This window comes from Trichoplusia ni, chromosome 17, assembly GCF_003590095.1.
Source record: "Trichoplusia ni isolate ovarian cell line Hi5 chromosome 17, tn1, whole genome shotgun sequence".
Lineage (NCBI taxonomy): Eukaryota > Metazoa > Arthropoda > Insecta > Lepidoptera > Noctuidae > Trichoplusia > Trichoplusia ni.
In genome coordinates, this window is record NC_039494.1 from 1,752,943 (window position 1) to 1,778,315 (window position 25,373).

At 34.3% G+C, this 25,373-nt stretch overlaps 6 protein-coding genes across 6 annotated transcripts; 5 read left to right on the forward strand and 1 right to left on the reverse strand.

Moving 5' to 3' along the window:
- Positions 1–23: 23 nt before the first annotated feature.
- LOC113502437 lies at positions 24–3,316 on the reverse strand. The gene is made up of 5 exons (XM_026884006.1): positions 2,966–3,316; positions 2,482–2,703; positions 1,611–1,748; positions 1,116–1,335; positions 24–945 (listed from the first exon to the last, which is right to left on the reverse strand). The coding sequence occupies exons 1-5, from the start codon at positions 3,212–3,214 to the stop codon at positions 452–454; spliced, it is 1,323 nt and encodes a 440-aa protein (XP_026739807.1). The 5' UTR covers positions 3,215–3,316; the 3' UTR covers positions 24–451.
- Positions 3,317–6,655: 3,339 nt separating this feature from the next.
- Positions 6,656–7,911, forward strand: LOC113502442 (integrator complex subunit 12). The gene is made up of 2 exons (XM_026884012.1): positions 6,656–7,382; positions 7,505–7,911. Exons 1-2 carry the CDS (start codon positions 6,960–6,962, stop codon positions 7,799–7,801), a joined length of 720 nt encoding a protein of 239 aa, XP_026739813.1. The 5' UTR covers positions 6,656–6,959; the 3' UTR covers positions 7,802–7,911.
- Positions 7,912–9,812: 1,901 nt separating this feature from the next.
- LOC113502440 (doublesex- and mab-3-related transcription factor A2) lies at positions 9,813–15,380 on the forward strand. The gene is made up of 5 exons (XM_026884009.1): positions 9,813–10,658; positions 13,777–13,950; positions 14,190–14,287; positions 14,501–14,663; positions 15,064–15,380. Exons 1-5 carry the CDS (start codon positions 10,500–10,502, stop codon positions 15,355–15,357), a joined length of 888 nt encoding a protein of 295 aa, XP_026739810.1. The 5' UTR covers positions 9,813–10,499; the 3' UTR covers positions 15,358–15,380.
- An 845-nt stretch (positions 15,381–16,225) lies between these two features.
- Positions 16,226–17,286, forward strand: LOC113502444 (protein THEM6-like). Its single transcript, XM_026884014.1, has 3 exons — positions 16,226–16,372; positions 16,640–16,854; positions 17,027–17,286. Exons 1-3 carry the CDS (start codon positions 16,231–16,233, stop codon positions 17,276–17,278), a joined length of 609 nt encoding a protein of 202 aa, XP_026739815.1. The 5' UTR covers positions 16,226–16,230; the 3' UTR covers positions 17,279–17,286.
- Positions 17,287–18,030: 744 nt separating this feature from the next.
- LOC113502446 (protein THEM6-like) lies at positions 18,031–20,253 on the forward strand. The gene is made up of 3 exons (XM_026884017.1): positions 18,031–18,354; positions 19,072–19,286; positions 19,966–20,253. Exons 1-3 carry the CDS (start codon positions 18,213–18,215, stop codon positions 20,194–20,196), a joined length of 588 nt encoding a protein of 195 aa, XP_026739818.1. The 5' UTR covers positions 18,031–18,212; the 3' UTR covers positions 20,197–20,253.
- A 3,395-nt stretch (positions 20,254–23,648) lies between these two features.
- On the forward strand, positions 23,649–24,610 carry LOC113502441. Its single transcript, XM_026884011.1, has one exon. It carries the CDS (start codon positions 23,651–23,653, stop codon positions 24,383–24,385), a length of 735 nt encoding a protein of 244 aa, XP_026739812.1. The 5' UTR covers positions 23,649–23,650; the 3' UTR covers positions 24,386–24,610.
- The last annotated feature ends 763 nt before the right edge of the window (positions 24,611–25,373 follow it).

The following is a 25,373-nucleotide window of genomic DNA, read 5'->3' on the forward strand; positions in this document are numbered from 1 at the left end:
TAGGAATTCATTGGTTTTTTTTCATGTTAAAACTGGACATCTGATTCGTAATTTTGTTAAAAAAAGCATTGCTACAATCCTTTAACCTTTGACTCCGAGACATTTATATTAAAGGAATAAAATTTCGACCTATAAAACTAACAAACAGTAGTTAAATAACATACAACGTAAAATCAGATGAAAAGGGTTTTGTTAGTTTTTTCTGAACAAACTAATAGATTCTGATGTCTCAAATGTTAATTAGGTTAATTAAAAACTGTTTTCATTTTAATACGCATTAAACCAAGGGTTTAATCCTCAACAAAATGCGTCTCGATTCAAACTGTTTTGCCTTTTAGTTAAACAAAAGCTAACGTATAAGAAAAATTGACGTAGCTAGACTCTAAAATTAAATTACTAGAGATATGGCTGCAATCACAAGGAAAAATATATTGGTTACTTTTAATAAATATTATTTTATATGATCACCATCACCACGTCCAAGATTTTGTCTTCTTCTTAAATTACCGTTTATAGATAGTTGATCATTGTTGTTTTCATAAGAACAGTCGGGTAACCGTCCAGTGCTAGCTGACCGTTTTATTTGCGGTAAGTTAGCATTACTGTTAATGTTCGTTAATCTTGCATTTGTGTTTATCGGACGATGCACATTAGTGACATTAGTTAACGCAAGTGAACACACGTTTAGGAGCCTATCTAGTCTTTCTCCGCTTATTCTATCTGTATCCCTAATTTGTGGTGCTTGCTGTTCACTTGCATTCGTGGAAAACAAAGATGGCCTGTTGCGTTCGACGCCAATGCTTACAAGATTAAAAAAACTTAAATTAAATGGAATGTTAAATATAAAATTAAATACTACCATGATTAGGAGATATATCAATGAGATATTAACGATTAGTATTAAAAAGCCGCACAGAATTTTGTTGAACGGGAACCACAGTCCATCTGAAAGAGAAATAAATTCGTTAAGTTTCCACTTTATAAAATTTATATGTTTTATGAAAAGAAAAAAAAAATATCCTTTCTACTACTTATCAAATTAAATACTTGTAAATTTTCTACCATAATTTTATTGTATAATTATTATTTTGTAGTTAATTGTTAATATCACTTACCAGTAACACCTTCAATAGTTATCCTTATAGTTGAGTTCATTACAAGTAGGGGTTCAGATATCAGCGACGTAAACATCCTGATGCCTATCTTCATAGGGTTCATGTGTTTCAAAAATACAAGTGGATCAGGTGGTGGTATCGTACATTCCGAGGTCCAGAAGTACCACTTACATGTATTCACAGCTGACACAAATTTCTCGTATTCCTGTTGTTCAGCTTCCTGAAATTAAACGGATATGAGAATATGCAGAAAGATTTTGTAAAAATATGGTTAATTATATTATCTTATGAGGTTTATTGACTTAGTGAGCTGTGGATCCTTCTTTTAATAAAGGCTTCTTAATGAATTACAAAAGTAATAAAACGAAAAAAAAAGACTTAATTATAATGCAGTCTGTGATCATATAGGCTGGTTTGCTGATCGCACACTATCACTCGGCGCTGATATCGTGTGTCTATAAAACCAACCTTAAAAATTATGAAGAAGATACTCACCTTATAAGATATAACCACTTCATAAATATATAGTAGGGCAAATACGATGATAATAATATGTCTGTGAGAGACATGCCTCCAGAGCCAGCTCAGAACTCCTACTCCTGCTAGTGCACTGAAGAAGACAGTGATGTACATCTGAAAATAATAATATTATTCCACAACTTTCACACAACACCATCTACTCTCAAATGAAGCAAAGCTTGTATTATGAGTAATAGACAACAGATAACCATACTTATATATTTCTAAATACATATACATACATATTATAGGTAAATTACACTAAGGTCAAAAGAGTGTGTTCATCACTGTATTTGTCCAGAGTAGGAATCAAACCCACAACCTTCAGTATGGCAGCCAAGGCCACTACTAAACCAACAGGCCAAAGTGGTAAATGTCCTCTATTTCCTGTATTTACACCACATACCATTTTTATGTACCAATTCTTTATTGATAAATAAGTACATGAGTTGGCCAATGATGCAACTATTTATGAACATCTGTACATATTACAGTCCATGTTTGGATACTAAAATGATAATGTAGATCTTAACTGGCAACTTGCATTATGTGCTGTACATAAAACTTGTAAGAGATATTTAGTTTGACTTTGACTAATCACCTGTATGACTTTGCAGTTGGTCACCCATAAAATTTACGACAATAACCAGCGTTGCCTATGCACAATCGAGATTCTAAACTGCCTAGCTACCATGGTTATTAGATACAACCTGGTGACAGAGAGAGAACCCTAAAAATCTACTTCTGAAACTTGTATTTTATTTTGACTTCAAAATTAATAAAAAATATTTATCATCTGATGCTGATGTGACAGTGATTTTGGTACACAAACAATTGTAATTTTCACCTTATATTCCATGAGATAAAATTGTATGTATTCACTCCATGCCATTACAATTTGTTCAGTAATTGTTGGTTTGTAAATAGCCTCTTCAACATACCCAACTGTTCGTCTGAACATTACATCTGTTAGTACATTATCTGATCTTAAACTTTCTTCCAACATGACCCATCTCTCTTCATCAAATCTCATTTGTAGAGATACATCAACACTTCCATCTTCACCTTTCTGGAATCAAAATATCATTTAGATATTAGCATACATAATTTTATTTGATTATTAGTGTTAAAAAAATAAGATATGTTTGTATGGAAAAACAGTATATTAACTGAAAAGGAAGTTGTATAAATCATGCAGGGAAGTATGCAAGATGAACTGAACATTTTTATTATATACGTGAGCGTAATAATTTCACAAAAAAGCATAATCTAATTTTGTGTGTTATTATTATAATTATTTGAAACATTGGCTACTAATATGTTCTTCTAACCTTCAACTGTCCACTTTTTAGCATTATAGCAAGTAATCTTTTGAACCACCACTCTCCAAAGCCCAGTTTAGTGTCCACCTGCCTTTGTTTCTTTAGTGGTGTTCTTAAATCTGGTGGTAAAGCAGTTGCATCTATTGTATCTGGTATTTGTGCTTTTATATTCCATGGGTCTGGTCCATCCAGTACATCGCATTTGCTGAACGAGCTAATGTACAGGCAGCAAACAAACAAAACTGATGCTTTATTCATAATTTATTTGTAACAATAAAACACTCAGACACTGGGTTTTAAAAATGTGTCCAACAATAACTTTCAAACTTGACAGCTGTTATGATATCAACTTCAAAAATATCCGTATTTACATCAAGGAGCCTGTATTGCCAGCAATAATATCAGAATTTAAGTAATCACTATGTTGACAAAGGGCACATGTTTGTAAATCCAACTAATTTGTTTCAGCATTATTTCAATTTGATTCATTTGTTTTTCTCTTCAAAATTGAGACTATTTTCAATTTAAGTTTTTGTTCAAAATGTTACTAAATAAACATCGCTAGTGTTTCCTACTTGGTTGTCACTGTCAGTCGGTCTGATCTCAGTCTCCGTCAGCATCACCTTCATTCATCTCATAGATAATACATATAATACTGGTATAGATGAGACACTGACAGATCAGTTCTTTTTTTCACTACTTGCCCTGTAAACTAGATGGCGCTAGCGTCTGTGAAGCGATCTATAGCTATATGTATGTATGCACTCATCTACATAATATCTATAGGTTGCTATAGGTAGTTACGCATAGTACAGCATTTTTGCCGTGTATAAAATGTACTAAAGAGAAAAAAGAATACAACAAAAATATAAAGATTTTTCTTTATTTATAAATACGGATAATTTATACAATTTATTAATTAACGTCTACAACTTATTGAAATTAAACCACTTTTACTTTGACACATTTTTACTATTATAATTTACTAAGTAATATGATTTTCTGTAGAAAAATTATTCTCTAATAAAATCGTAATATGGTTTAATTTCATTGGCTAACATTCATAATACACTTATGGTATATTACAATCACCAATTAATTCACATTAATAGAAACCATTTTTAAATTTTTAGGGTATAATTGAGAACCTTCTATTTTATTTATCGATGTAAATAAAGTAGATGGTTGGAAATGGCCACCCATCAAAAATCACATGATTTAAATCAATCAAATCATTTAATTAACAATAAGGTTTTAAATATCATTCACATTATTTCCTTTTTTTATGAATTTTATAGAAATTGTATGCTTGTAATTTAAGTATCGTTATTATCAAAATCAGCAATTTTTCCTGTTAAAATTCTATTTACACCCGTACACCAACTATTTACAATTAAGTTGATGAACAAATTAATTATATAATTAGTTAAAATCAATTTATGTTCATCGCATTGAATAATTGAAAAATCACATCTGCAATTTATAAAAAACACAATTATTATTTTTTTAAGTTTATTATTTCGGGCGAAGTCTCAATCATAAAATATATTTCATTAAGTAATTTAATAAATGAATCACATGTGATTTTTTTGTATAATCAATCATGCATCAATTAAATGCATTAGGTTCAATTTCTTGTTGAAGTAAATCAACAATACAATTACAATTTTTAAATATATTAGATTTAGTTTTTTTTATTATATATCCAGGGTACATATTTCTTCGCTTCCGAATGCAAAATCAAATTACTAAAAATAATTTGACTCATTGTTGAAATTAAGGAATCAACTGCAAAATCAGAATCTAAATCATCAGATTTTATAAATCATCATATTTAACTGTTTGAGACCCATCTTGACTTTTTACAATTTTTTCAAATTCCTCTTGATTTAAAAACAGGTTTAATTTCTGCCCGGAACGGGAAATGTGGTGATTTGTTTTTAAGACATCCCTTGAGTATTTTTGCTGTATCACGGTGTGAGTGGCCATTAAATGAATCAAATAATTTATCAAAAATCAGCAATAAATCTACAGTTTCTTCACACTCAGCTAGTAATATGTTGCATTCTGAAACAAAAAAATATATATAATTATACATCATTAATGTTTGTGGTTATTTATGTTCCTATGCAAAATATATATATAATCAATTTCAAAATATATATATATGTATATATATGTATTCACAAGAAAAAGTATATATGTATGATTTATATGGATAAAAAATACTTATAATCAAAACATTTAACTGATTTTCATTGTGAGTTGCAACATACCTTCTACAAATGTTTGCTCCCTGTCCTTTTCCTTATCTTCCAACATTGAAACTGAAGCGACTGGTTCAACTGATACTTCTGCAACTGCAGATGAGCTGGTGGTATCTAGAAAGTAGCAATAATCTTGTTAGAAAAGACTAAGCACATACTTTAAAACCTATTAATATAATTGTGCAATTCTACAAAAGACTACTTAGAAGTATTTTAACATAATTATAACATTTCACAACTATCAAACAATGTTGTCTCGTCCCAAGCTAAGCAGAACTTGTGTTATGGATACTAGACAGCTGATAAACATACTTTCTAAATATAGAAATAATTTATACCCAGACACAGAACAAAATGATGATGCTCATCACACAAATATTTCTCCTGATTGGGAATCAAACCAAAAACCTCTGGCATAGCACTAAAAGACACTAGCCACTAGACCAACAGGACAGTTAATGCACTTCATTTGCGATGATTAGGTGACAGAAAATAAAATTGAAACAGCACTTGTTGGTCTGTGGTTCATCTTAGGGGCAGATTTCACAGTTATTTCATACATTTAATAGACATCTGCCAAAATGTTAATTGCATATTTGTTTACATGTAAATTGGATGTTATAATATGCAAATATATTTATTTACCTGATGGGATAAGGCTGGTGTAAAAGGTTGGCACTGCATTTCTCGTTAATACCGTTCCTTTACCTATGTAGTATTTCTCAAAATGTTTATAGTCTTATTTGGTTGTAGATGTATGTATCTCCTTTCATTATAATATCATCGTCTAAAACTTGTTTCCAGATCTCAAACCTTTCATTATAACAGTCTGGCTTAGGAAAATGATGTAATGTACCTGAAATTAGAAAGAATGAGTTAATTGCAGGTTGTGAAATTTATGTTTTAAAAATATAGTGATATATAATAGTACAAACTTCGATCGGATCGTTCCTACAATAAGATCACTTATTCTATCATCAATAATCATCTTACCTCCTTCTTCACATCCAAAATAGCAATGAGTGCGAGAGTATTTCGGTAATCTCGCCATCGTAATCCGTAAAAAACGCAGCCAAATTTTTAAATCAAGTAATGTAAACACACGTCGTAGTCCATTAAACGATGCCAGGGTCAAGAGAAATAAATATATTCGTCGGTATCCGTTCACGAGAAGCCAAGTAAATACGTAGGAAGCAGTTTCGAGGTCCAGAAAACACGCGATGGTCAATAATAGGCAAATAAGTCGAAAATAAAACTTGGTAAACTCACGGCACAAGAAACGAACGTTGAGTGAAAAGTTTTCAAAACATATCAGTGCTGTCATGTCATTAGCAAAATAAAAATTGCGTATAAGATTAATTGAAGACCGAAAAGGCGATTCAGTTTTTTTTTAATTTTTTTTAGTTTACTTTTTATTAAATAATATTTATTAAATTATTAAAAGAATAACATTTTGAAGAAAGCAGTTACTGTAGCGGCATCTAGTAATATTTAAGGGAATATTATGCCTTAGTTGACTTGCCCTGTGGCATAGATGGCACCACTTTCCATACATTTTGTTTTCTTGTCCTCAAAGTACTGTACTGTCACCCCCATGATTCATCTGTCACATTTTCGATTTTCCGTTCATTGGTTTGACTCAGTATTCATGAGTATTCCATCTGTTTTATTGTTTGGATTCTATGTATTACCATTATCAGTAATACAACTAAGTACACTGACAAGCGTTGATTAAAATGTCGTCAATAGACTTCGATCCGGCAATAAAGTTGTGCTTAAAATATTTACATTCAAGTGCGACCGATTCCACCGAACAATTGCGGTTAACTTTGGATGATCATATTCGTCAAACTTACGGCAGTGCCAAAACTTTGGGGAATGTTTTGCCGAAAAAGTACTTGACTGAAGAAAAACTTGAGTCTCCCAGATCGAAGCACAAGACCGATAAGTCTAGTACTAAAACTGTTTCATTGCCACAACAAAGCCCTCAACAAATACAAATACCTGAACGTGAAAATGATGACGGTTCGGTCATGGATGGAGAATTGTCCCTGGATTTGTTAGAAGAAGATCTGACTTGTGCTGTGTGCAGGCAGATATCAGTACAAGCTGGAAACCGCTTAGTAGAGTGTGATGCTTGCTGTGCTCTTTATCATCAGGTAAAACGTTACTTATACACTTACAAGACTGATAATTATAACAAAAATCAAGCAATATTTTTGTGACAAGCCTGACCACTTTGAGGTGAAATGACATTAATAATTTCATTTATTGTTTACAGGACTGCCACAAACCGGTTATCAGTGACAATGATATTGGCACTGGTTGGCAGTGTGCCTCTTGCCTGTCATCCCAGGGAGTTGCTGCAGGCTTTGTAAAGACTACAACCATAGCTAAATCACCATCCCATGTATCAGGATCTACAACTCCGGTCAAGATATCTTCAAGCAGTTCTTCTTCGTCATCTCCTTCTAAGGTGGTGACTCCTAACATTAACATTATATCAGCGGATAAGAGATTGCAGATCATGAAGAAGAAGGCAGCGAAACAGCATGAGAAGAAAAAAAGTTCTAAATGATGATAGCTTGCTTTGTTTCATTCTAAATGAAACAAAGTAAAAAGACTTTCAAAGTAGTGTATTTTATAAGATTTAGACTTATAAGAATATAATTAAATAATAGATGACAAGTTGCTTGTTTAATATCTCTTAGTAATTTGTAGTATCTAAACATTTTCATAATCTTGCAAGTCTTGTATTTCAATATGAAACAATATCTCTTGTATATATTATACCATTTTATTCTACAACATTTTAGTGTATTTGTCTTCATATTAAATGTACTAAGTAGTCCATTAGACTTTTTTAATAACATGTAAGTTTATTCAGTTTATCAAAGTAAGCAATGTAACATAGAATAAAATATTACTCCTTCATAAAAATCACGTTTTTTTGGTCCTGTAAATAAATACCAAATGAACCAAATACAGTAGATGGGGAAGTTATAAAAAATAGGAAAAATGGTATAACATTTTTTTTATATAGCCTGCTTTTGATCCCACTGCTGGGCAAAGGTATCCCCATTCCATTTTCACACCTCTCTATTCTTTGCAAGCTTTCTTTGTTTTATAACAATATCTTACTTCAAATAATTACACTTAATATAATAAATGCGAAAGGATGTGAACATCTCCATATATTTGCGTGTTCTTTTGTTACCTCTTCACGCCCAAAAGACTAATAGAATTACAATGAAACCTTGCATGGCTGTAGCTGACTCCTTGGATTGTCACATTCATAAACGCAAATTATTGATCCATTTTGGTTGTCGTCTTCACATGTGTTGATGTTGATGGTTCCCATTACATAAGATTTTCGCAGGAATCTGTGACACCGATTGTAACATTAAGTTTGAAGTCCTCTGAAGTGGAGGGTTGGGGTGATTTCAGGAACTCCTCCAGCTTGCATTTACATTGTTCGGGAGTGCCACACTCGGACTGGATATGTGTGGGTCCACCATTATGTCAGGTTTTTTTGTAGTTCACATTCAGTTGTGAGCTAGCCTGGTAGGCAAACACAGTAGTCACCGGGCGATACATGTGCCTGAAGACAGATATTAGTAAAACAATAGTGGCAGGTGTTTGGTTATATTCACCAAGGACACTTATAGTAATACCTAGACGTCTACGTAGGTAAGTGAAAAAATCATGTATTGAGGTAGCCTTGCATATGTTTACCCTACTATGTTGAAGACGTCAACGTCTAATAACCGACAAAATAATCTGATTTTGATCAATGCTATTTTTAAAACGGATGAGTTGAATACTTTCTTTTTAAGTCAGGATTAAAAAAGAGAAAAAAAAAACATTTATCGAACGAGATAACTGCTTCTTTGTCTTTATCTTTTTTAATCATGTTTTGCCTCTGGCAATAATAATATTTACACCTATGTACTTAGGTATATTGACGTGTTATTGGAAATCAGTAATATGTACCTAGGTTTCGGCATTTTCATCTATCAAAAATATCCATAAGCACTTCAATAAAACCATTGATTGACTTTCTCCACGCTTAACTTATAAAAATAAAAACATGCAACATCAGCAACATGCAAACAAAACCATGCCGGTGCAAGAACTAACGACACTGAGGACTCCGTACAAATAGACTGAAGAAAAATAATTTTATGGCCGTAACAGTTGCTTAACGTCGATATTTATTCGGTTTCGTTTTCACAGGCACCGCTGTCTTATCTTCTATCACCAGGCAGCTGTAATTTAAGTTTCGTTGCCGCTGTAACAACATTTATAAATAATCTATATTAGACTAAGCAACTGTTATGAAAGGTGAGCCCTATATTACTCAGACACCGAGGTATGGAACCCTTTAAACCAAAGATTTTGTTTGTTGCGTTTCAAGCTCAAACGATATAGCCAGTTGATGTAATGTGGAGAATGAATTGCAGTGACAATCCTGAAGAAGTAAAAAAAAATGGAATATTTTATTAATTTTATGCCTAAAGATACGGAAAAATTATATAGTATATAATTGTTTCAAGCATTTTATGAGGGACCTACCTACTCACCTTCAGTCTTATTTTCTGTTCGTAAAGAAGTAAAAGATAGGTTAGCTAGGAGTACGAATGCTTTTTCAGAAAAAGTTTGTTCACACATTTACATTATACTGTTGCTTGTTTAAATGAAACACAATCATAAAGGATCAGCTTCCGATGTTTTTCCATGCATGTAACCAATCCTAACGGCTGCACGTTGCTATTGGTCGATCTCTCGAGAAGGGCGGTTCGGGATGAGCGGGATGTTGCGACGTTGTATCGCAAGTAATCACTAACTTGGCATTTGTTTCTTAGACGATGGAGTTTATGTTCCCGTGCTTCTCTTCATTGATTTAAGCAGTTGTTACTCCTCCCAATTTCTCGATCATCTATCATCGCCAGCATCCAGTTTTCATAACAATATTAGTTTCAGGGCGGAGTGTAATATGGGCGGGCGGCTTAACTCTACGTTTCGTGTACAGTTAATTATGTGAAACAGTGTTAAATGTGACTTTATTGTTTTCGAGCACTTCAGTGATTAAGATACATGTAATTTTTTCTTGTTTTCGAAATGGATACAATTTTTTAACAGTTCTAAAAGAAAATTCGGCAACACCGAACATTGACGCAGCTTGCTACGGACCGTGTTACTGTGGAAATTTACCGTTGAATAAAATCACAGAATAATTTAATAAATTGCTGATCTAAGCATTATATCGATAAAGAATGAATAGTGGACGTGCCAGAGTCCCAAAGTGTGCTCGCTGTCGGAACCATGGACTGATCTCCAGTCTTCGAGGCCATAAAAAAGCTTGTGCATACCGACTCTGCCAGTGCCCTAAATGCGGCTTGATTAAGGAGAGACAGCGCATAATGGCTGCTCAGGTATGTACACAGGTATACCAAAACACATTTTTATTCACATTTTGCTTGAGATTCTTTCTGCTTATGTAAATGTTACCGTCGAATTTTTATGCCGTTTGGTCCCAACCCTTGACTCGAAGGCTGTCTAACCCTTACTAGTAATGGGTGAATTTAAGAGCGTCCGCGCTCAGAGATTAGTATTTGTTGTCATAATGAGTTAATGTCCAAAAAATCAAATAAATAGGTGATACCATATTGCCGTACCGTGGGCCTCGCGGGCCTGAAGTGTTTCTGATTTACTATATCAGTTTTTTTTAATAGATTCCTAGTTCTTTTTTAATTCTGGACTAGATACGTGTCCACGAGATTTAATCTTCTTTCAGTTGGGTATGAGAGTGATTCTTTGGAAAGAAACCTGGGATTTTTTTAACCTCTCTATATCTATAATGATCATTACAAACCTGAAGAGTTTGTTTGAACGCGCTAGTCTCAGGAAAAATTAAGGTAAAGGCTAGTTTATGAAGGAGGAAGATCGGATTGAAGGTTTTTTTTCATGTTAGATAGCTTGTTTATTGAGGAAAAGCTGTAGACTATAGTCTTACTATTTACTATTACTCTGCTGATGATAGCAATATACTCGTATCATCAGCAAGAGCAGAGCATCGATTATTAATTTTACTGTACGGAAAAAATTGTCACTACCTATATTGTGTGTGCGCTGCGTGAACGGTTATAATTTAATAAAAATCATGTGTGACCGAAATATTCTTCTAAAAGAACTGCGAGTAGTGAGCCCACCATAAGAGATGGACATATGCTGATATGTCTATCTTATATGGTTGCCTCACTATAACGATTTTGAAGGATTTTTTTTTTGTTCTAAAACAAGGTTTTAAATATAAATTTCTTTCGAAGGTTTTTCCCTTGGCCTTTGTTTTACCTAAGTTAACGGCGTAGCCTTCGTAGCACTAAATGAAGTCTTAGACTATTTTAATTCTAAGTTAGTACTTAACACAAAGAAATCGAGGCTTTATTCGAGCTTTATGAGTATTTAAACGTCTCAAATGCAGTTGAATATGTACATAGCAAATAGCAACACACGTTTCACCAATACCTGATACCAGTCTCTATGTTTATAAATTAAAATTAAACTATTCTGTATATCTCTATCAAGAAAAAAATTATGACTGATTCTAATTGAACTGAAAGTTTAGAACAAAGCAGGAATCAAATTAATTTTCTTTCCATCGGTGGGCGACTTTAATTTGGCTGAATTGATAGTAAATCATGAGTAATGTAAAAAGTCAATAGTTATTAATTAAAGCACAGATGAGTCGCACATTTTTATAAATTTAATGTTGTGTATTTAGGAATACCGATAGGGACCGGGAATAACACAGCGGGAACCATTTTTTTAACCTTAAGTTACTGGAAAAGCACGCAGCGATGAAACACGACGAGTAAATTCTTAGAAAAACCAGACCATAACAGAGCTAAAACACCACCTGAAAATCAATCATTAAACGCCTCAGGTTGTTGCTCTGAGTTCAAATTTTTAAGGTTTTTCACATTTTAAGCACTGCAAAATAGTTAACCGTCTGAAATTTAATGTCTACTGTCGTAACAACATATACTGTAGATACTAGTATATACTGTAGACTATAACAATTTTTACTGTGGGAGTTGTTTTTCTTTAAATCAATTTATAACAAAATTCAGCTTTGAATGTATAGTTGAAGAGAAGTAAAATAGCGGTCATAGCTCCCTTAGTTGCGCAATGGAAGTTTAATCAACTTCGTCATGGGGATATGGATGTGGTCTAGCTATCCGTCTATCATCATGTTGTATGTTAAGAACAGTGATAGCTAGAGAGTTGATTTTTTACAGATGAGGTTAATCTAGAAGTAGGGCACCCTCCCTAAAAATTTATTTCGCACCAATCTGCACTCGCACTTGACTGGTTTTATTTTTTACACATAGGGGGGATAAATGCAAAAAATAAAAACCGTTCTTTTCTCCATGCAAAAATATACTTTTACGCAACCATCAACCATCATTAGATACCTAACTGGATTTTTACTACTCATAGCCAGAATGATTGAAAGGAACTTTGTTTATAAAGTTCTAATTAGCAAAAATAAAAGCTACCCAAATGAATTCTAATGCACAAGGAAATTCTCAGCCAATACCATATTTAGTACAGAAATAACACGCAATTCAGAGGAGTTAATGTGTTTTAATGTAGTGAAATCGAGAACAGCTAATGCAGTGTCTCGGTTTATTTAAACAAGTGGCACGTGTTTACCGTAGACGCCGGATGAACCATCGATCGGTTTACACAGTAATGCATCGCTGTCGATGTCCCACCACTTGCATCAAATCTGGGATAACTGAGATAAATCTATTTTGATAAATCACATTGTGAATTTACGCGGTGTTTAGTTTCATTGCATTGATCTTATTTTGAAAGCTTTATACGTTATACTAGATTTATTCGACGGATTCATTTTATTTGTGTTTTTTTTTTATAGGACATTTTCATCCAACTTTGGATTTCTTAAGCAAAGGTGACGAAGCTCATATAAATTCAAGTCAGCATCGTGTTATTTGATTTACGAGAGATTGAGTTTTGTTTACGTTTCCAATGAAGCCGGTATCGGGCCCCGGGCCACTGGCGCCCTGCCCGGCGATCGTCCGTCGCGGTCCCTGGGGTGGCCACATAACAAATATAAACACCAAGTGTTTGTCATTGATTTTCCGCTAAATTAATTTAACAGTATGTATTACATTTCCTGGCTGAGCTCACTGATATATCACATTTTGTTTAGGAGTAACTTGATTTAGAGAATTGGAGAGGCGAGTAGCATATCAAAACGTTCTTTGGATATCGGTGAAGTGTAGGGAATTTCGTCTTTTCTTCACTTTATATTTTTTATGGAACGTTAGTTCTTTAGACATGGACCTAGGTACGGCAAAAGCTCTTTTACAGCTATTAAGCTAACTGTGAAATAGGTATAATAAGAATTGAGTTGGCGAATTGTTATTATTGGTGTATAATTTAAACAATGTTTAGTTTAGTTAATATCAGTAAGCTTTCAGTTGAAATTGAGATTTTTATTGGCTTTTGTTTTGTCATCAGGTGGCTTTGAAGCGTCAACAAGCTGCTGAAGACAAGATAGCGTTGCATCTGGCTTCTGTTGAAAGTGGGACCGCTTTGGAAGCTTTACCCCCGGGGAGGATATACGGGATGCGGGTCACCGGTCCCTGTCCTAGCCCTGGACCTGAGCCCGACTCAGTGGCTGATGACCACACGGTAAAAATCATGTTGCATTTATTTAAGCTCTTTGCATTTAAATAAGAATGTAGAAAACAAATCCAAATGAAAGTTTTCTTAAGAAATTCTAGAATTAACATTGCGTAAAAGCTCGATTATGGCAAAATGATGTATTTTTTACACAGTAAAAGTTATTTTAAATTATTGTTCTGAATTCAGTGAATAATAATTATGGATTAAACATACCTATTCTACTTCATGAATACTTCTCTTAATAGCCAATCCACATCGACAGTGAGACGAGTGATTCTCTGCCGGATTGTTGCACTGTTTCTCCTGATTCTGCCGGAAATCCTTCGGCAACAAATTCTATGCGGTAAGTCTAATAAATATTAAGTAAGAACCATAAAAAACTTGCAGAATCCCATTATTACGTAAGTCGTAAAGCCACCCAAACTTTTTCATACGCCTTATAGAATTACTTCGTATCATTCAGTACGGATATAAATCTTATTACTGACATGCACGAAGGATTAAAGTTGCCCTGTCATGCCGTTTTCATGACAATAATTAACACTTTATTATCCAGCGCTGGTGAAGAAGCTTCTGAGAGTGAGAACGCCGTGAGCACAGCGGGTTTGGAGATGTTACGCAAGTTGTTCCCCGGCAAGAAGCGTTCTGTATTGGAATTGGTGCTACGCCGCTGCAACCACGACCTGCTTCGAGCCGTTGAACACTTTAATGCTACTCGCGTAAGTAAATTAATCTAGGATAAAGGATGAAATGAAATCAAACCCAAAATATTCTGGTCAGTTTACAAAACTTAAGAAATACTATTTTGTATAACGTCATATTTAATTTATGTTATCACTAGCTTTTCGCCCGCGGCTTGCCCTCGTCGAGGTCGGTTATATCGCGTTTCCAAGAGAACTCTTCCAAAGTCCGGGATAAAAACTGTCCTATGTTCTTTCTCAATGTCAACTCTATCTCTGTACCAAATTTTATTAAAATCAGTTCAGTGGTTTAGACGTGAAAGCGTAACAGACAGACAGAAAGAAAGACAGACAGAGTTACTTTCGCATTTATAATATTAGTAGGAATAATATAGAATTGAGACTTGAATATTTTCTTAAAACTATGTCAATTTAACAGGATCATCGAGACAAAATTCCCGGAATTGGTTCAAGCAGCTCTGGTTATGAGGCTTCAGTATCAAGTACCGAAGAAGTGGAGTCCCGGTGGTCGGCGTTCCGGCCTGTGGGGCCACGAGCCCCTTTACTGCCAGCCTTAGTCATGGGCAGGGTTTGCGGGTCTGACTGGCTGATACCTATGCCAGCGTTGCCCACGCTCTCAGGACCACTGCTTCTTCCACTGCAGCACCCTCACGCGCCACCTGTACCGCGCAACCCTTGCACTCCGGACTGCAGACAGTGCAATCATCATTAACTTCTGGCACATTTGTGTCTCGAGAAGCCATATTTATTTATCTGTACCGAATCTGCTACTCTCTTTATATCTACGCATAAACGCCAAAGAATTGTAAGCTTTTTATTGACTATGTTTATATCTGTGTTGTTATTATTAAAATTGTGTTTTATGTAGTATTGATTTATTCATTTACTTACCTGTAATTTGATATAAACCTAAGTGAAGAAACATTCAGAGTCGAGATAAGGCTTAACGCAATAATAAAATCAAACAACCTCTGACCCCGTACGCCTGCGGCTATTTATTTTGGCAGTAACTAATGCCTGACAATCCAATAAACGAAGGTAGGTAATTGAGTCACACATTAACATTAATGCCAATGAAATTGAAGAAAAAAAATACTTGGGGTTTTTCTTTCAATGTCATGCAAAAATTAATAACATTGGGGAGAGTTATCAGGATCGAAATCTTACATACTTAATCCTGTAAATGTTGGAGTTGGCCGGGATAAATCGTTTAACTAACCTCTCCTTATATTAAGTTCGGTTTTAATACATTCAGAAAACTTCGCTCGCTTCTGCTTTCATAAAATTAATTCATATGCAAATAAAATATCCTCTGTCCGCTGTACATAGAGTATTACCAGTGTAATTCTTAGGTAAAATGATAGGAAAAGTCGTAGGTAAGTGGAATTATAATCCGCATTCTTATTGAATAGGTAAGTGGTTATTGTTAGAAGTGGCTTGAGCAAAGAAATTAGTTTTTTCAAAGGTCATTACGACAGCTGACATGGGCTTAGTAATTTGCATACAATGAATATTGTCCAGTGTTTCGATTACGAATTGTTTCAAGTACCTACCTATAAGTTCGCCAGAAGTCTTTCTTACCAAAATGTATGTGAGTGCAGTGTTAGTTTTTATATGTTTGAACGTCATTTGTGATATCAATTACCTAATACGAACGCTAATAGCTGTTCTTAGTGGTCGATTCTACCAGCGTAAATATTCGTTGGGTGAAACTACTACCATATACGGTAAGGTGGCTTTGATGTGAACATATTAGACTAATGATTTACAAATAAACTATTGAAGATACAACTTACATTTGATTTTATGGGTACAAAAATAAACATTTTGCACTGTTGTGATCTCTTAAAGTTTAGGTACATACTTTTTTTGCTAATTATTCAATAAAATACAATTTTATTACCAGACTAGCGTTAGGTTAACGAAGTCAGTATTGTTAGTAGTGAATATGAATGCTCCGAATATATTTGTATTATAATTGATTTACTTTGTAGGAATATGTACATTTCAAGACTGCGACATAACCTTCAGGCACATCAGAGTGGCCCGATTACTTCGAGATCTAGATTTTGCCAGATATCACTTTTACGAGAGGACTGGGATCTATCAAAGAAGTCGGCAGCTGTCTATTAAATCATTGCAAGGTTGCACACTTACTGTTACCTCAGATCCTGTGCCTTTGTTTGCACCGTATAAAATTAATACTAAGGTAATGCCTCAATTGCTGTTTAGAATGTGATGTTTCATATCTCTATTACTACTTATCCATAACTTAGTCAAGTTTCATAATATATTTTTTTATGATTTAATTACAATTAATTTAGCTTATCAGTCTTGGTAATGCTACGTAGACGGATTTAACTGCAATATACTTTTTTCAGCTTGTGTATTGGGACGATCGCTCACTTTTCTTGGAGCACGAGGTGATAACAATACTTGATGGTAAAACTCGCTCAGTTTTGCTATCAAGACAACATGCGATAGGAAGAAATGGAGACTCTACGAACGCTCTTCTTGGTGACTTACCAGGTTCACATATTAAGCCTCCTTGTCCAGAATACATAGAACACTGGTTACGTAGTATGCAAATATCTAGTGCGAAACTAAAGAGATGTGAAATAAATGAACTATAGAGAATATGGTCTAGCTTTTTATTTAGGAAACCCGTCAATATTGTTTTACATTCCTCTGATAAGTTTGATTCTTATGATTGGAAACTCTCATCGGGATTTTCTATTAAGAATCTTCCGTGACTGTTAATGTCGTCATACATATTTGGGGCCTCGGAGAGCGTGTTAATAAGAGGGCCAGAAATCTTGTTATGTATAGTTATTTCAAGTATTATATCTTTGCGTGTGTAATATATAGCAACTTTAGTGTTGGCTTATCTCGTAGGATTTACCGGCTCATCAAGTTATTAGTCACTTGCGTATTTCAGTAGTTATTTTGAGATGTATTCGCCGGAACCGTTGTCGACGATGTCTTAATCTGTATTTAATTTAGGATGAGAATAGCGATTTTTATTTTAAAAGGAAAAGGAACCACCATACTTTATCTTTTGTCAATTTGTATCCGAGTTCACCTATAAACTCATATCATCATTTTGCAAACTTACGATAAACATAATTTAGGCCTGATAAGAAATCAGGCCAAGTTCGGTATTTTGTCATTTTTTTTCTATAGACTAGTCTAATGTTTATGTTTATTTTTACTCCATGCGACTAACTTCACACTGTTAGTTAAGTGGTCGGTGACTCTGTTCAAACCGCAACACATCTGGCTAGCTACATACAGTTGGTATAAACAGGTTGGTTACTTATGCTATCTCTTTTTCACTATCGCAACAAGTCAAATGTGAAACAAGGACGGTTTTATCAAGAGTGAAGAGGCACAATACCTCTATCTTTGTTAGTCAAACGTTATGTTCTTCTAAAATGCTTGAATATGCATTAAAAACTTTTATATTACGTTTGTTCCGCGTACACAATTCAGTGTAGTTATAACATCTATAGTGACCCTACGCTCATTACTTTTCAAATTATTTAGATTCTTATTTAATTTACAACAATGTTTTGTATTGTAGTGACTATAATAGCTCTTGCATACATCTTCTGGGACGTTAATTACTTTATTAGGATAGGTGTAACTATAGGACTTGGACGTCTGTTCCAAAAGAAATGTGGTATTAATGATACGACTACCATTTACGGTAAGTGATCAACTAATTATATGATTTTAATTTGTATTCTGACTATGAATGAGGATAACGGAGTTTTCATTACAAAAAATAAGTTTGTTCGTAGATAATAATAAAATTTCTCATTCTTATTACTTGTATTATACCTATGTATATGTTTTCGTTTTCTATGCACATGCATAAGTACTGCATGTTTGTTAAATTTTTAGAAAGTACCTGCCTTTAATAGGTGCAATCAACTAATTCGTAAATAAGTACTTGGTAATGAGTAAAGAACTGTATTTTTCCATAGTTTATGACGGCTATGGTAAAAAAGTTATCATCATTAGACTTCGAAAAATATTATTTACATAAAAACACACTTTTTGTCGATGGTACTAATACAAAAAGTGTGTGTTTTGCACAATAGAAATAATGTATTGAAATAAAATGATAACGCTGACTTTTATGAACTATTATTTATATGAAATCGACTGACTAATGATACTCTTAGTTAGTCCGAATAATAGGCACATTTAGTTCTTTCACTTTTTCTCTGTAAGCATTTCAGGCAGTAATTTCTTTTATATGTTTTATCTACTAGGTATAAGTTACAAATGTTTTGATAATAAGTTATGTCTTATGTGAATGTTCTTATCAAATAAATAAATTCTCAATCAGTTAGGTTGTTTAGATTACTTTAAAGTCTTATCACCAATGAAAATATATTTTTACCGTATTTCATTTCAGGTTTTTGCACCACCCAAGATGTGGACATTTTCCTACGTCACATGAACAATGCACGGTATGTTCGAGAGCTAGATTTCGCCAGATTCCACTTTTACGACCGCACCGGTATCTACTCGAACATCAAAGCAGTTGATGGGCACGCTCTTCAGGGGGCTTCAAGCATCCGGTACAGAAGAACTATCCCTATATTCTCAGCTTACAAGGTTGAGACTAAGGTAAGGCTAAGAGCATACGATAGTTTACAGTACCTAGTTATATTGAAGGAAGGAGAGAGGAATTAATGGCCAGAAACAGTCTCGGCACCTAAACCAAAAAGAAGATTAAATTCTTGAATTAACGTAGCAAAAAAAATTCAATTCTCCAAAAAAAAATGTACTTGTAAAGTCCGACCTTTATAAGCTGCCAGAATCGCACGCAAAAGAAGATGCATAAACTATAGAGAAGGAACTTGTTGTAATCCGTTATCAGGCAAAATACTAAGGGATATCGATGTTTTGGCCTACCTGTTAAAAATATGAATACTGTTATGGTCCATAAGACAATTGCGTCAAAATTAGCTGAAAGGAACATATCGGACTCAAGCAGGAAAAACAAAACAATACCTATTTGTAAATTAATTACATTAAATAATGAGATCGGTACGTAAGAAAATTCATATATTTTAAAACTTTATAAGCAATATTATGAACACTCAAGTTTTTGCCCGTAGACGGCAAGCGGGCCGCTTTCTTGTGTAAAAGTGTGCCGTCGGAAAACAGAGCTACGCAGTTTTTCGTTCAAATCGTTTTGCTCCGATGTTGTTTTTAAATGTTCACAAGTGGGACAACAATAAAGGACCTACGTATTCATTGTATATGTCTTCCCTGTACTCATTGCTTCCTCTTATTTTTCCAGTTGGTGTACTGGGAAGACAAAACGTTGTTCATTGAACAGAAGTTCATCACACTGAACGACGGGTTCGTCCGTGCTGTTGTACTCTCCCGCCAGAACCTCATCAACGTGGAGGTAGACCGACTGTTCCAAGGGATTCCCGGAGCTGATAAAAGGCCGGAATGTCCCGAGGAAATCAAACATTGGCTTGAAGCTATTGAAATTTCCAGCGCTAAATTGAGGAAGAAGGATTAATTTATAAGTTTACTTATTTATTTTATTTAAAAGGCAATAAAGGTTGAGGTCTTAAAATGTGTTTAATTGTAGAGACGTTGATTCAACCAAGATATTGATAGACATCGTCTGCATTTAACGTTGTAACGTTAATGTTCCAGTCGAGAAACAGGTGTTATTCGTTGGTAATCACTACAGATATTTGCATAAGTCCTGATGTGATTAAAAAAAGTTTTTATAAAACATTGTTTAAAAAACAGGCGGAATACACACAGATGTATCGTATTACGCATCAGTGCAGCACTCTGGCGCTTGTCACCGCACCGTATAGAGTTTCTGTTTAGACAATCTGCGCTATGAACATGGATTAAGGGACTCATGATATATCTTAGTCAAATATAAGACACTTTTACCCTTATGCCAATCGAAATAAGGCATCAATTGCCTCAGAAGACTAAAATTTGTCTCTCGATATTGAATTTGTTATTTTGGGGGAAAGAAAACATAAGATTATGTTTAAACCTAAAAAAAGAAATAATACTAGGTGACAATACAATTAATATGATTGGATCTTCTAATGATTTATAATAATTTATGGGTGTTGTGTGTATGTCGCTTATGTGCTTGGAACCCAAGTTTAGTGATATTTACGTTTAAAAAAGATATAACATGCAAATGTTTATTAAAAAACTTAATTAAATTAAGATCATTCCAAAATCACAAATCTGATTAACTGAATGTACGCATAATGCAAGCATCCAATTCCGTTCGTTAGTCCTTTAAAAAGCTCAAACTCTACCCGTGCTCAACTCTTAACAATATTACCTTACAAGAAACAAGAAACGTTCTAATTTTAATTTTCCACAAAACTTAAACATCCTTTAAGTAAATTAGACTAATATTTTTCATACATTAAAAGGTTTTGTATGTAATCTCAGTCTTCAGTGGCTCAGCCGGTGCGTGTGAAGTAGCTTTAGTTTTTTCGGGAGTTTCTTAATTAGCCGTCGGCGGCAAGGAAGCTGCCGACCACACACGGTTAGTAGTGTGACCAAGCAGTCTTGATTTTTTATTCAATTTTACAAATATACAAATCAATTTCAAACCATCTCTGTTTAAGTAAAAAAAAAACAATGTATTGATGTGAGCTTTGGGCCGGGGACGTATCTATGATTCAAAAAAGTAAAAGAATACGTAGGTATATGCACGTCTAATGGTCAGATGAAACCGAATAAAAAGCAAAATTAATAAAAAGCCCATTGAACAATGCTGTCGCTAAAAAGCTCTGTTTAATTATTTCATAGTGTCACATACCACACTATTAATTTAAAACAATACTATTTTATACTACATTTAAGTACTACACTTACTAAAAGTTAAAATACTACTAATTGTTACGGAAGCCGACCCCGACATAATTGGGAAAAGGCAAGGACGATGAGCCGTTATCGTCATTTACTAAACGAAAGATTTGTTTTACAGTTTTATGTAAAAATTAACGGTTGCATTTTGCTTAAAAAACACTCAACAAGTATCAAAATTTAAAATCGCTCTACACAAAGGTGGCGCTAACCGCGTGTGTCATGTCACAAAACAATAACAAAATATCCATTAGCTTTAGTGGTTTCTGTTTAGTGCAGCCGACTCATGAAACAAATCATCTTCATATTCTATTTTGTTTAATGTGCAATATGTAATGTTGACCCAATCATAATGGCGTCATAATGAACTTTTTGTAACGACTGCAATTTATTACTAATCATTAATTTTATTTTAAACTGTTTACGGTGTTAATGAAGGTAAATAAAATTTGTGAGTAGTTGTTCAAAATGAAAGTTTAGAAGAACAAGGAATACCAGAAACCTATATCAACATCATAAAAAGTATCTACTCCAACAGTAAGGCTAGAATACAATTGGAAACGCTAGGAAAAGAGTCTAGTATACAAAAAGGAGTGCGCCAAGGAGACCCTCTATCCCCGAAACTGTTCTCTGCTGTACTGGAAAATATATTTCGAAAATTAAATTGGGATGATTACGGTGTTAATATAAATGGGTCAAGACTACACCATCTTAGATTTGCTGATGACCTAATACTACTTGAGGAACCCTGAAAGTCTCGAGCACATGATTAACAATTTAAACGACGAAAGTATGAAAGTCGGGTTAAGAATGAACACCAAGAAGACCAAAATAATCACAAACACTACTGAAGTTACAATAAGAATTAAAGACGATGCTCTCGAATATGTCGAAGACTATATCTACTTGGGTCAAATGATATCTACAAAAGACCAAATGACGAAAGAAATTACTCTCAGGATTGCAACGGGCTGGAAAAAATACTGGTCGCTAAAAGAGATAATGAAATCCAAAGATCTGAGCATGTCTACAAAACGGAAAGCCTTCAACACCTGCGTATTACCCGTCTTAACATATGGTTGTGAAACTTGGGCCCTCACAAAAGCATACAGGGAAAAACTAGCAATCACACAAAGAGCAATGGAGAGGAGTATGATTGGCTGTAAACGTCAAGACAAGGTTAGGAACAGCGATCTAAGAAGAATAACAAAAGTTACAGACATACTCACTCGAATTGACCTCCAGAAATGGAGATGGACTGGCCACATGATGAGGGATAAAACAGGAAAATGGAATTGGAAAGTCACAGATTGGTATCCTAGAGATGGTAAAAGAAATCGAGGGAGACAACAAGTAAGGTGGGAAGATGAGCTCAGACTGACAGCCGGACCAAAATGGAGAAGGGTTGCCCAAGACAGGCAACAATGGAAATCACTGGAGGAGCCTTTGCCAAAAGGCACACTGAATTAAGAGACTTTTTACTATAAGTTTTGTGATAATTTTTTGTAATATCTTAGTTCAGAATAAAGGGCTTTATTATTATTGTTCAAAATGACTGTATTGTGAAATGAACTTTAAACTAAATGTACACACAACTGATATAAATAAATTCTGTCACAGCAGTCCAGCTACGTACTTAAGCTTGACAAATGGTTCTGTACATTTTAAACGTAATAAATGTAATAATGTTATATTATTGCATATTAATTTTACCCATTTATTGTACCTATGTATTTTGAACAGTTTTTGTGGAATACTTGGGAGTAAGTGTCTATATGCATAAACATCCGAAATACCTAAGCTGAAATCAAAGTAGGTTAAATCACATCATTTGGAAACAAATATTTGATTTTTCATTAGCTTTTACCTCAATTACTATAGTGTTTGTGTATAAAATTAGGCTAGTGGAGCCCTTGCCAGTTTAATGATTTTGGTAAATAGATTAAGCTAGCATAACTACACTATTTACAAAACTGTGTAAATTAATCAACGTTATAAATCACTTTAAATAAATTACGGAATCCTAATACATATAAGCGTGTTTGTCCTTGTACTAATCGGCACATGACCGTTTAGCTGCTAGTTAACCAGCATTCCTTCCAACACGTTATTTCACGATGTTAGTCCCGGCATCACCATTGTCACCGTTAGAGATACTTGTGAAAACAATTATTGAACAATACCTAGCTACATCATATTGCATTACATTCGTTTCTGATGTTCCTTTTAACGTTTTTTTAGCAACGGGCTTAACTTATTTGATTCCAAGCGAACAGAACCTTGTTGAACAGATATTGAATGTGTCCGAAATTGGGTGTTCTGATTACATTGTGAGAATGCAAGAACCGCAAAAGTTCATGGTTGCGTTCGAACGAGTTGTTCATATAGGAGACATAAGAAGAAGTGATCGAAAGATTATAATACTGCCATATGATGAGGACTACAACGAAAACAGAGAAATAGATTTGTCTTCTATGGTGTTTTCTATGAAGGAGAGCAATTTTGTTGCAAATATGTTAATGATCGAGACCCTAAACAGTGAAAGTGATTGCAAGTTATTTGATTTGATAACACATAAATTTGTGGGCCCAGATGAAGAAATGCATTTGCCGATACATTTAGATCGTTGGGATTCGTGTAGAGAGAAATTTGAGAAAAAAGCCAATTTGTTTCCCCATGACATAACAAACTTAAACGGAAAAACAGTAAAGGTGGCTTGCATTACTTACCAACCTTTTGTTTTGTTGGACATAGATCCTGCTATAGAGCCGCTTGGAAGAGATGGCGTAGAGGTTAGGATGGTTGAAGAATTTTGCAGGTTAGCTCAGTTCAGTGGGGGCCTCAACTCGTAAAGCATTATTATTGTAGTTGTGGCAGTGTGATAGCGTCTTTTTTTGTTGTCTCTATTGTTTAAGGAGGTGGGGGTAGAATCTCAAATCTTATTATAATTGTAATTTTTATTTAACTCGTGTCCGACAGCTAATTATCTATCGAACAAGTGTTAATATTTATTTTATCATAGATGGATAAATTGCACTGTCGAAGTAGTGAGAGAAGACGAACACCAGTGGGGAGAAATATATGAAAACCAAACCGGCATCGGAATTTTAGGAAGTGTTGTAGAAGATCGAGCTGATCTAGGAATAAGTAAGTGTACCTATATGCAGCTTTCACTGATATTAGCAGGCATGCCTCATTAAAAGGCAAGTGGTCAGACCATTGATTATAAGGCTGCTCTCTCGCCTAGATATTGCTGCGTCTGTCTAATTTTATTTCTTAGCCTGTTGAGTTATTTAGATTTCTGGTAACTTGTTGACATTTAATTATTCGGCTATTTAATTTTAGGTGCGCTATATTCATGGTTTGAGGAATATCGCGCTTTGGACTTTTCAGCAGCTACCGTGTTTTCAGCTGTAACATGCCTAACCCCAGCACCAAGGTACACATAAACTTATTAATATAATAAATATATTGATGTTTAGAAGTATTAATCAGAAAAAAAAATAAGCGAACAGCGAAAAAACATTAATTTTCGCCCTGTTTCGTGTCTGACACAGTGCTATCGAATCTGATCATTAAATAAACGTAGGTAAATGCCATAACCCACCACAACCGCGTTTTAATCATGTACATTTTCATTTGCTTTCAGATTATTATCAAGCTGGGAAACGCCGTTGATGCCCTTCACATGGTTTATGTGGATTGCTGTTGTATTTACATATTTCTGTACATCCATAGGATTGTTGATTGCTCACGGGTGTGTTACTAAATCATACCCCTTCTTAAATGTTTTTGGTATGATGATAGGACAAGTAAGTAAAATCTTCGAAAACAACAATA